The sequence below is a fragment of the Argopecten irradians genome, chromosome 9, assembly GCF_041381155.1.
Source record: "Argopecten irradians isolate NY chromosome 9, Ai_NY, whole genome shotgun sequence".
NCBI classification, from domain to species: Eukaryota; Metazoa; Mollusca; class Bivalvia; order Pectinida; family Pectinidae; genus Argopecten; species Argopecten irradians.
Window position 1 is genome coordinate 24,204,664 of NC_091142.1, and position 12,792 is coordinate 24,217,455.

The 12,792-nt window shown below is 37.2% G+C and overlaps 1 protein-coding gene across 1 annotated transcript; it reads right to left on the bottom strand.

Annotated features, from left to right (window-relative positions):
• Positions 1-368: 368 nt before the first annotated feature.
• LOC138331836 (acetylcholine receptor subunit beta-type unc-29-like) lies at positions 369-2,218 on the bottom strand. Its single transcript, XM_069279653.1, has one exon. It carries the CDS (start codon positions 1,908-1,910, stop codon positions 618-620), a length of 1,293 nt encoding a protein of 430 aa, XP_069135754.1. The 5' UTR covers positions 1,911-2,218; the 3' UTR covers positions 369-617.
• Between the last annotated feature and the right edge of the window lie 10,574 nt (positions 2,219-12,792).

Here is a 12,792-nt window from a genome sequence, read left to right on the forward strand (position 1 = left end):
CAGGTCTCGTCTGTACTGCCATGGAAACAAAACACGAAATGTCTCATGAAGAATCTTAGAACGACTCTTTTTAATTGTCATGAAGGTACATAAAAATTAACAGAAACAACACAAAATGGTTTATAGCATCGAATACCTCTCCCCGCGAATTAATTTGAAAGGTGGGCATTTCACATGTATGCACTGAGCAAGACATCGCTGTTCATCCTTGTCGCAGAACGGTGTAGTAAGTAACGGAACGCAAAGTAATAATCATATTTGTCAATTCTTTTTTTAAATCCATTACTTTGTAAAATCATAATAATTTTCGATGTGTAATCACGTTATAGTAAGAAGTTTCTCCATTAAATGTTTAATAAAGAAGTAGATTCGACCCAATTCATATTTTATTCAAAGTTCACATAATAAGGTGCAAAACATTGCAATTGTTTCACAATTCCAAATGTTATCAATAGTATCCTGGTACATACACGAAGCTACTCTGATATCTACGTCGATAGATAAAACGAAACCTGCTAAAATCAAAACAAAGCAATAATGATCCCACGAATACAACAAAATGGAAACTTGAATCAAAGAAGTGCTGATGTTGACAAAGCGCGGGAAAACAAATATCCTTAGAAGTAAGCATGGATAAGATATACCATAAACGTCATGTTTATCACAAGTGACGTCATAATGACAAACATTAACGACGCCTTATCGAATGCGTTCCCTACTATTTTCCAAGTGATCTCAACGTCATCACCTTTAGGGTCGGTTTCCTCCACTGTTGTAAGTTGCTTCTGTTCGACAGGCGTTTTCTTTCTCGACACATCCTTCTTGTCGTTTTTGTCGCGTGACTGCGGCGCCGTAGTAACACTGACGACGGTCGGAGTCACAACCGCTGTTTCGGATTTACTTTTCCGACACTTGGATCCCATTATCTGAACGAGTTTTAAGTAGTGTTGAGGTATAGTTTCTTCGTCTGACAAGTGGACCTTAATTGATAAAATCGTCAAAAGCATGATAATCACACTCATGCTTAACTGCGTGAGAAGGAGGTAGCACAGCACGGAGATTTGTGGCATAGACGCTTCCGGAAGAGCATCTGTTACAATCGTCAGAAAGACGGCGATAGACAGCAGGTTTGTAATGGAGAACCCGACCCGTTCACCGGAGTCGACCGGTAGTATAAATACGAAAGAATTTATGGCCGTCATCAAACACAGAGGCAAAATCATGTTTACGACATAAAAAGCGAAACGTCTCTTAAATGAAAGAGCAATTTCTACAATCTGAAATCCGTTCTCAACGATAGATATTTGTGTTGATAAGAGCTGCCATATTGAATTTTCCGTAAACATTCCTAGATCTAGATCATTCCTTAAGGAATGGAAGGAGATTTCCGTCGGCATGTAAAACCACGGAGTAAACAAAAGTTTACATGTCTGCTTGTCGAAGGGATAGAAGGTCACGTCAACATCACACGAGACTTCGTAAACATCAGCAGGGCTCCAGGTGGCTAGGCCAGTGGACATGTACCTGATGTAGAAGTCATCTAAGCCTAAAAACTTCAGACCATCATAAGTATTTCCTAGAACCATATTTGGTTTCCATACTTCTTTCTGGGATAAAAGGGTATTTGTTATACCGTTGTATGTCGCCGGTGTCCATGTCAAGCGGTCATCAAACCAGTTTATAGTAAAGAAACCAGTGATGACGAATTTCCCTTCGGACTCTGCAAACTCTTGAATTGTGATTAATCCGAACGTGACATTGATAGTTAGTGGAACTGAATAATCCGTACCAGGCCGGACATGTTTCTGATAGCCGGTCATAAGAGCTGTATATAGGTTTGTTCCATCAGTAGATGTTTGGGCAGTAGCTGAAGAAGTCAACGTAGCAAAAATCGTCAACAGAAATTTCATTTTTCTTCCACACAGTCGATAATTAAACCTTGACCACAGTGACGACCGAACTCGTCAAATTAACCGAGGTTCTATATGTATGAATTTGACAGGGGTGATACAATATACATGTATCAATAGATTCGTACTTGTCATTCTATCACGTGATCTCTACAAATGTAAAGATATTATCCGTGTCAGTCTATTTGATTAGCGATCTGTCTAAGGACAATCATTTACGTACTTACAGTGTTGACACACTCATACTAAATGCCCTTTTACAGTAGAGGAGGGATTTATTTTAAAACGTAACAAAAATAAAAGAAGACAATAGCATATCTAATTCCAAATTAATGAGTTATGAATTGTTAGCTGTTCAACATTGATGACGTGATTTGGCATACATCTACTAAAAGACATTAGAAATTAATATGTGTAATGCAGTGCTTTGGTGACTGCGATAGTTTATAATAAGTAGCTATGTTAAAAGTTTTCTGTAAACGATTGTTTTTTTATCATAATTCAGACACCATTAAACAAGAAATTATTTAGTAGGGTCGAACAACATTTCCTGTCGCTTGTGCTTTATGGCTAACATCAAAATAGAATTCAGTCTCTGAACAATGTACATTGTACCTAGATATCATTAAAACATGTTCCCACGTGGAACATTGCAGACGAATCCACTAACTAGGTGCCGTATAGATGTTGTTTTCTTTGTTAATTCTGGGTCATCAATTCTTTACATCAATTTTCTCTATTGATGTATGTACATAATGTTAACACATAGTAGTTTGTCTGTTTCCTTATTCTTACGTATATGTCAGTATTTATAAAAGAAATAAAAAGACCAAACTCACTCTATAGTTATCTATGATATTGTGTACCAGCCATCTCCAAGTTTTCATTATGTTTATTACATATCTAATATATGAATACCAGTATCTTAATAATATCTTATAGAGTCATAATGTGATATAATGGATATTGACTATTAATTTTGTTACCTGTGGATCTATATGACCCTGATAATAAGGAATTTCTATGGTCCAGAACCAGAATAAATTTATAATATTAATATATAATTTTAAAATAATTCCGAATGAAATTTAAATTACTTTTAGGTTGGTATTGTACAAAAAACAAGCATTATACACATACATATATGTAATTTAGATTATACTTTCTCTTGGAAGAAAAGTGGAGACATATTTTTTTACCAACGTATTGTTTTTCCTGTCAGACTGCCGACATTTTATCCTTACGAGTAAAATCTTATATGATACTTGTAATTACCGACGGTTTTTTTCAGAACTATTTATTTTCGCGAGGTCTGGTCATCGATGATATAAGCAAAATCTAATCGCTAGCGTAAAAAGTTATTTACAACACTCTCTGTCGACATCAATGAGAGCAAACACTTATTTTAAATATTGTTTATACAACCGACCCCTGAATTGATCCTACCTGGACAATGGCACAACAAATTACTTCATAATGAACAGTAGTAAACGAATATCACTTTAATTAGTCATGAAGATTTTAGGTTATAATTTAAGACAATGGTAATTATGTTAAAGACCATTCCAGGCTTGCACGTTTAACCGGCCAAAAGAGATACAATTACATGATACTGATACCTAATTGTGATAGGTTTGATATTTCTCTCGACTTATATCAGCGACTCGCTTAACCTTTGACCTCTCATTGGAGAACAAAGAGATATCCGTGTCAATCCAAAGGAGTTGACGATGGTATCAAAAGTTTAAACAAAGGCACGTTAAGCGTATTTGAGATCGTGTTCTATCCCAGAGAACTATTGTGTCTGGCAAGTCACGTATAACAAAGACAACTATCGTCACCAATTCATTTATCGCACGAAAACGTCCATTTTGTTGGATCAGAATAATAATGTCGAATCGTTAGGATTTTTAAATGTGTATACGAACATATATTAGCATTGGTCACTGAATGACACTTAAATCTAATATAGCCGGTTCACAAGTGTAAACTACTATGTATATACTACGTATTATATCACGATATACGTTATGAAGGTTCATTTGTTGTCTTGTCGTTCTGGTTTTTCACTGATTACTGATATAGAGCTATTGTTTTATCGAGTATTGTAACAAAAAGCAGCACGAATTCAACTTACCACTGGAATTTTGAGACTTAAATGGCTTGAAAAGTGAATATTCAAAATAAATTGAGTTCTTTCTTACTTTGAACTATTAAGTTCATCAGTGGTGCAAATATACAAAAGTATACTGTACACGGTGCAGACAAACGCAAAAAAAAGTACACTCAAAACCCACAAACAACAAAATCACATCTGATGTAGTATAGAGAGTCATCTCACATAACTACTATAAATAATTCTTCATACATTTAATTACTGAAGTATTAAACAGAAAAAAAACCCATTTTATTATTTACCATCAAAACGAAATCCCTATGTGACGATACTTTTTTAGCGGCACGGTACAAAGTTTATAGACCAGAGTCATCTGCCCTTGCGGATAGGTATGGATTGTAACGCCATATGTATGTGTTTACGAGCATAACGTCATTCATTTCAGAGGAATCGACGTGAATTTCGTTCACAAAATAATGACCTTACAATGAATAAATATCCACAAGGGAGCTTACTCTGTAACATGCAGGTAAAGAAATGTAAATAAACAATGTAGACGAGGATCTATCCTAAAAAGTAACATTTAATGAAAGTTATACAATAGAAACAAATATGATTTTATTGTTGATCCAGCACTAAATGTTAAATCTGCTTATAATTTGTTTTTCATATTCAAAATGTATTGATGATAAATAATATTTTATATAAGTATCCCAAGGGGAAGATTCATTCAACACCACTGATTATATAATCATGGACGCACCAGATTCCCCTAGACCATTCTCTCATAAAACGGTAAAGATAAAACGATAAAACAATAAAACGATAAACGATAAAACGTAAAACAGTTCATGATTATATAATCTGGAACTAATTATCAGATCCTTCAACACAACCATATTTAATTTACATACATGATTTTGCTTTAACAAAATTTAAATAATGTTGTTGCTATAATTCAGTTAAATTAATGGACTCTACAAAAAGTCGCAATTAACAAATAAATAGTATTTTTCTTAATAGATTCAATTTTGTCGTAACGTTGTAAATATAATAGATTAAATCCCTCTAACCGTCCAGGCTTTTGTTGGTAAAACGTCATATTTTTCATGGTAGACTGCTCATTGCATTGGTGATGATCATGCTATTGTTAGAATTTCTATTTTCCAAACATGTTAAATGCCTTCGAAGATCGACGGATTTAGCTGCCGGTCTGTTAGAACCGGCTGGTGGCGCCTGGAGAGATTATCCGCCAGATCATTCAACCTTCCTGGAAGATACTTGTCTAAGATATTCAACTGCATTTCCTGACAGATGGGAAGAATACGAAAATACGGATAGCGAGGGCATAAAGGACGTGATATCGCGTCTCCCTTTCTCTCTACATACGTGACATCTGTAGAGTTGTCCGTAGTCACACAAACCCCCTTGAAATGCAGAATCTTCTGTTAAGCCTGCAGAGCAAACAGAACAGCCATCATCTCCAGCACACCGATGTGCTTACTCAAGGTAAGCCCCCCAACCCTTACATGAACACATCCGTGAACATGGTCATGGTTAAAGCTGGCCTGGACAACAAAATCCCCTGGAGGATATTTTAAATTGCCTTTCAGAGCACACCACCGATAAACCCAATGCGTTGAGACAACACAAAACACCGAAAAACCAACGAAAATTGACTTTGGACCGGCCGAGATGAATGTCAGAGGCCTTTTCGAATTTCTCCAAATGTGGAAGGACAATACCCTGAACCGTGTTGAAACGGTTGCCGAAGACAATGTCCTGGGAGGGTACATCTCGGATTCTTGAAGGAATGAAGCCCACTTTGAGCAAACGTTTCAGGACCAGACGGGTGTTCCACGCCAAAGAGAAGATGTGAACATGTCTTCCCCGAAGTGCGGAAATCCAGTACCAAATAGCAGCTTCTGATGGGACACCAATGCAAGCTCCCAACCTCCTGCGGATAAAAAACATTCTGAAATAGAAGCCGGGTGTATAGTCTACCATAGGTATCTCCTCGACCGCACCCTTTTAAAGCATGGTCCTTTCTTCCTCCTGAATGGCATGTGCTTTCTCAGGATCCCCCGATGGATGAAAGATGATAAACCTTGACGCAAAGGGCGGATCTCGTGTGTGATTTCCTTCCAATGACTTTGGGAGGACGGCGAACAGACAATCTGCTACAAAAAGATGGTGACGAGAAAGATAAAGACCCTCCTAAGTGGAGAATTGTTTCCTAACCCGAAGACTCATCTGCGGAAGAAAGATCAGTATCTGAGTCCTCCAGAAGAGACCTTTCGAAGGATTTGACTTCGACCGCAGAGTACACTTGGAGGCTGAAGATCTAGCCTTCTTCTTGGGTGGTGCTGACCCTTCGAGGTGATGGCCTTCAATGTCTGAATTATCTTCAAAACAAGACAAAACAACGAGTTCTCCTTCAAATCACCGTGTCGCATACGAAATTTTCGGTGTGGTTGATTTCCTCGAAAACGGCTACTGACTGCATATAGTATATCCCGGTATGCTCTGATTCTAGGCCCGAGGTCATGCGGAGGTAACCCCGAACGGGGCGTTTTTTAAATCTTGTCTTGAAGAGTACCGTAGAGTATCGTAGTGGAGCGGAATTACTTATTTTGATTAGATTTGGCTGCCCCATGCGTGCGAGATGAAGAAGAATTCGTCTTCAAAAGAGTTTAGATATAAATGACCTTAACTGTTATTGCTTGTTGGATCAAAAACGTCAAATTGTCCAATAAAATATTCTCATTAAACATGTGGGAATCATAATAAACGAACTCTGCTCATTCGCCAGTAAAAAGCACGTAAACTTAAAGCCGACAATGCAAGTTGAAAAGCATGCATTTGAAACTAAATAAATATACATGTAAATATATAAAATTTGTCAAAATGTCATATGCACTACTAGATTCTTAGGGAAATCTACCTATAAAATTTGAGACCGATCACTTTGGTACTTTCTAAGATATAAAGGTAACAATTTTCAACTATCAAAATTCAAAATATATGCCTATCGGCCATCAATTTGACCAATTGGTCCCAAAATGCAGTATGCAAAACCTACAAATGAAATTTTAAACAGTTCCTTTAAGTCTTTTGAGAAACAGTGGTAACAAAAAGCGAGACAACCAGGCGGACAGGCGGGAAGACAGACAGACGGACAACCAAATAACTATTAGGCACTAGTATTGCGATGCGATTATAAGCATCAGGATATTCAGTCTTTAACAGCAATGACTACACCAGCATCGGCTTAAACGAAACTCAGGTCTGGTTCCTAGTTCTGTTTATTAAAAAAATCCTTAAACGGAACTCGGAACTGGTTCCGAGTTCCGAGTTCCGTTTTACTTTAACGGAACTCGGAAATTGGAATCGATCAAAATCATAATTAAAATGGATCAACCACTAGTAATCCATGAAAAAAGACAACAGGCAACATTTCTATTATTTCCAAAGGACATTGATTCATTTTATCCAAAAAGATAGAAAAATTTAAACGGAACTCGGAACTAGTTTCGAGTTGTTTTACTTAAACTGAACTCAGAAATAGGAGATTATCGAAAATTTAATTAAAGTGGATTTACTAATATTAATCCATTAAAAAGCCAACAGGCAACATTTCTATTATGTCCAAAGCACATTGACTGCTTTTATCTAAAATGATTGAAAATCTCCTTAACCGGAACTTTATTTTTTATTTAAACGGAAATAGGAGTTATTTGAAAACGTATTTAAAGGTGATAGAAACAAATTTTAAATATGCTATTTTTGTGTTGATATTTGTTTATTGTGGTGCACTTTATGATTTCCAACAAAAAATACAGGTTGTATTTGACGTAATTTTCATAAAATGTGCTTGAAACGAAGTCCACAACGACCCTTGTCTAGAACGATCGCATCGCTTATCGCCCCTGATATCACCAGGTGGCCGTAGATTCGTGACGTCATCTGAGACAAACAGCTGTGACAAGAGCCGGGAAATTCATATGGGGCAGTGTTGCGGTATTGGCGATTATAGATATTTAAAACAGTCGCGCTACGTGTAATTGCTATATTGATAAGTGGACATGTATCCGTATATATAATATACAATCTATAACATACCCTGATAAAATAAAAACGATCGTTTACTCATTCTAATCGTCATATTCTGGGCCATAAAATTGTTATATTCTTTAGGTCAAAAGTCATTTGACATCGTGTAGGCTACGGATGTGTCAACTCAGGTTCAAGGAGGTTACGCTTGACTTTTGTCTGTAAATTAAAACTCTAAACATTGACTTTAAAGTGTATAGTCGGGCAAAGAATATCAGTCTAAATGCGTTCATTGGCCTTCTAAAAGTTCCCATATATTAATACGACGGTCAAGTTTTGCTTACGTTTCCCAGTTCTGACCATTAAAGTAAAGGAAAGTTGAAAGCATTGAAAGCGAGGCTGCGTGTAAATGTAACCACGGACATAGTCAGCCGGGAGGACGTTTTAGGATTCCTATACTTTAAATTAATTTCTTCGCACGCAGATAGATTCTGACGAGAGATTTTATTTTTCTATTTCATAAGAAATTATACTGGTTACATTCACACCATTTTTACCGACTTTAGCCATCCTTGCCCGACTGTTCACTTTAAAGTTTATATCAACAATAAGAAATATAAGTTCATACCCTTTCTAAAATCCTATAATACCGCGACAAACGTGCCCCTATCCCGCCTTATATATGTACTACACACCTCTATTTCCTGTTTGGGACTCAGTAATCCTTCAGAACACCGCACAGAAAGGGTTAGGCTTATTTATTTTTTTAAAGTTCTGTAATAAGTTTTACGAATTTATTCGACAAAATTTCGGGGCTTTCCGTGTACGAAAAAAGAATAACATGTACAATAGTAATACTACACGCACGACCGATAAAAAAGACGGGACAAAACACAGGTAAATTGTGTACTAGATACAATGACCAAATATGCATGACATGTACTCGTGGACAAGGTATGCATGTTTAATATAACACAGGGCCATGAAACAACATATTTCTTATAAAACACAAATCATTCACAAGACCGCTTCATTATATATTATCTAAGCGTGCGCAGTTTTGGAAATAACAAACCTGTCGACCTTAAGTAAATTTTAAAAGTATACGAACAGTCCACAGTGATTTGAGAATTATTTAGTTTATATCAATATGGACACACTAGATAGCCTATTGAACACTATGAGACGATTTAGGGGTCTAGGTAAAAATACACAAATGTACTATGTAGAATATAACAGGAAATTAATGAGTACGCAAATTGGCCAAATTGGCGAGCATTGTGGTGTTTTGAGGGTTCGGGGGAGACACAACAGATAAATAATCTGAGTGTATTTTTTATGTTTCCGTATGCTTGAAACAGATGGGTTTTTTTCATCAAAACGTAGGTCTAAAGAGGTGGGCTGCAATAATTGTCCATTTTCACTACGATCTTATTTAGCACACAAAATTACCAGTATGTATATCAAAACTCCCCGGTTAATTTTATGTGTAAACTATAAATTACATACATGCACAGTCGTATTACTCCAAGGTGGACTGAATAGGAAAGTAATACTTATTCATTCGTGAAAAATGACCTTATATTTAACCCCTCACATGATACTCCACATGATATATATGTACTCGACTATTATGACATCATCATTTACATATAGTGACGTCATTTTATAGGTTATGACGTCAATAATGTGTCATTATGTAGGGGATAAATCACGCTACCCAATAAGTAGAAATATAACATATTTTTCTCCGTGTGTATTTCCGTAAGTACTAAGACCCGTGGCTAAAATACACATGCATGTTGACAGTTCCGCAATCGGCACACCGGCTTCCGGTAGTTGATTGTCTCAGATGACGTCACAACTCATCGGAACTCAAGGGAGGTAATTATAAGTCATAGAAAAAAAATCGGTCGTCGAAAAGATGTGAAGATTGCTTTCATTAATTTTATTATTTAGAAACAAAATATAAGCAAATATCAAACTGGTATATGTTTAGATAGGACATACAAATGTTTCTAGCGTATTATCTCATTTTCCGTGTCCCTTCTGTTTTTATCACCTTTAATGACTCTTTCATACATTATGCATGACAAAACACAACAGACAACATTTGTAATATGTTCAAATCACATAAACTTTAAATTTTAAATTTTCATTTTAAAAAAATCCTTAAACGGAATTCGGAACTAGTTCCGAGTTCCGTTTTACTTAAGTACAAAAATGTACTTTACTGCAAAGTTGCACCGGAATACGGTTATTGGGGGAACTCCAGGGAGTGGACAAAGTGTGTCAGGTGTGCAACCATTTGGTTCCATTAATCAATAGGAATAATTATCAGAAGTTGAAAAACACGGACTTAATAGAACACACAATAGAAACAGATGTTCAAAACCCAATTAAAATTCCTGCCAGGCGTATTTCTCCCACTCAGAAGGATATTGTTGAGTTTGAGTTGGACAGAATGCTGAAAGATGGAATTATTCAGCCTAGTTCTTCTCCTTTGTCGGTTCATGTGGATGGTAGCGTACGGCTCTGCATAGATTATAGGAGGCTTAATGCAGCAACGAAAAATGACGTTTTTCCCTTGCCGAAAATAGATGATGCCTTAGATGCAATGGGTGGATCACGTTGGTTCTCTACGATAGATCTTGCTAGTGGGTATTGGCAGTGTAAAGTTGACCCACGCGACAAAGAAAAAACGGCGTTTAATACTCATGGGGGTCTGTTTGAATTCAACGTGCTTCCATTCGGTCTTTGTAATGCTCCGGCGACATTCTCGCGTTTAATGCAGTTAGTTTTAGGTGGTCTAAATTGGACAAAGTGTTTATGTTGTTTGGATGATGTTGTTGTATTCGGACACACATTTGAGGTAGCCTTTCAGAATATCAGAGATGTTTTCGAATGTTTGAGAAAGGCAAATCTAAAACTGAAAACGAAAAAATGTAACCTATTCCAGACTGAGGTATCCTATTTGGGTCATGTGGTATCCGGCGAAGGCATAAGTTGTGATCCAGAAAATGTCCGCGCTGTAAGCGATTGGTCTGTCCCACAGAACGTGTCCGAAGTAAAGAGCTTCCTAGGGATCACAGGATACTATCGAAAATTCATTTGTCATTTCTCTGATATTTTTCCCCGTTGACAAAGCTTACGCGTAAGAACCCTAGGTTTCTCTGGGACGAAAAATGTCAGAAGTCGTTTGAAACCCTTAAGAAGGCGAAAAAATGTTCTTCTATACAGAGCTATCCGACAACCCAAGATAATTTATTTTAGATACGGACGCATCGAACGTCGCAGTCGGTAGGGTTCTTAGTCAAATATGAAATGGAGAGGAGAGGGTTATTGCCTATGCGAGTAAGACTCTCAATCGATCACAACAAAACTACTGCACAACACAGAGAGTTACTAGCAGTAGTGTGCTTTGTGAAAGAGTTTAAGCACTATGTCTTGGGTGGACCGTTCATGTTAAGAAATATCACGCATCGCTTGTTTGGCTTAAGAACTTTAAAAGTGTGGAAGGTATACTAGCCCGTTGGCTGGCTGTCATTGACCTGTATGACCTAGAAGTCCAGCACCGACCTGGACATAAACATGGCAACGCTGATAGGTTATCTCGTAAACCTAGTAACACATATAAGAAACATGGGTGCCCTACTACAAAAAACAGATAGTTCAAATGTCAGAGGGAACAAATCTTGATCAGTTAAACAGGGAACCTGTGAGTACCAGGGCTAAGGGGGTTTACTCTAGTTCAAAAATGAAGCAAACTGAGTTAGGAGTTTGGTTGGATAACTAGGGTACCGAGAGGCTACAGAAATGGCAAAGGGATGATTACAATATAGGAATGTTTTTGGTTCTTAAAGAAAAACACCAGAAATGACACCAAATGTTCACATGAGGGAGGTGTTAGACTTAGACAAAAATGGGGTACTTTGTCGTACCGATTCAGAAAATGTCATTAGAAATTAAATGCATCGTTTGGTGGCTCCCTTTTATATAAGAGTTGAAAAATTTAATAGCACAGCATCTTCACAATTCCAAAACATCAAGTCACCTAGGAAGAGATAAAACGATAGAGTTAGTACAAAGTATTTTTATTGGCCTGGTCTAACTGATGATGTTAAAACTTGGTGTAGAGAATGTGATTCGTGTCCTAAACGTAAAACTGGTCCTGTAAAACATAAAGCTTCTCTTTGTTCTTCGATATCGGCTAATGCCCCTATGGAAAGGATAGCGGTTGATATCCTGGGAGGTCTTCAGACATCTAGTAATGGGAACAAATCATAATAGTGGTAGGAGACTATTCTTCCAAGTGGGTAGAGGCTTTCCCTTTGGTCGACCACACAGCCCTCGCCGTAGCTGATAAGCTGGTAACAGAAATATTTGTAAGGTTTGGGATGCCAAAATTCATCCATTCAGATCAGGGAAGGGAGTTCGAAAGTGATTTATTAAGTGCTATTTGTGGAAAGCTAGGAATACAATGGACCCGCAATAATCCGGACGCCGATAGTCCGGAAAACTCACAATCCGGACGGAAATGTCAGGGAACGGGTTTCCGTAACGGTATTTATACTCACTAGTCCGGAAATTTGTATTCCGAATCCGGAACTCCATTTTGGGAACGGAATGTAATTTTCGTTAATAAATTCCCGCAATAATCCGGACAATTTGTTGTCGCGACGTGCTAAGAAAATCCAAGGCCAGCTACAGTCA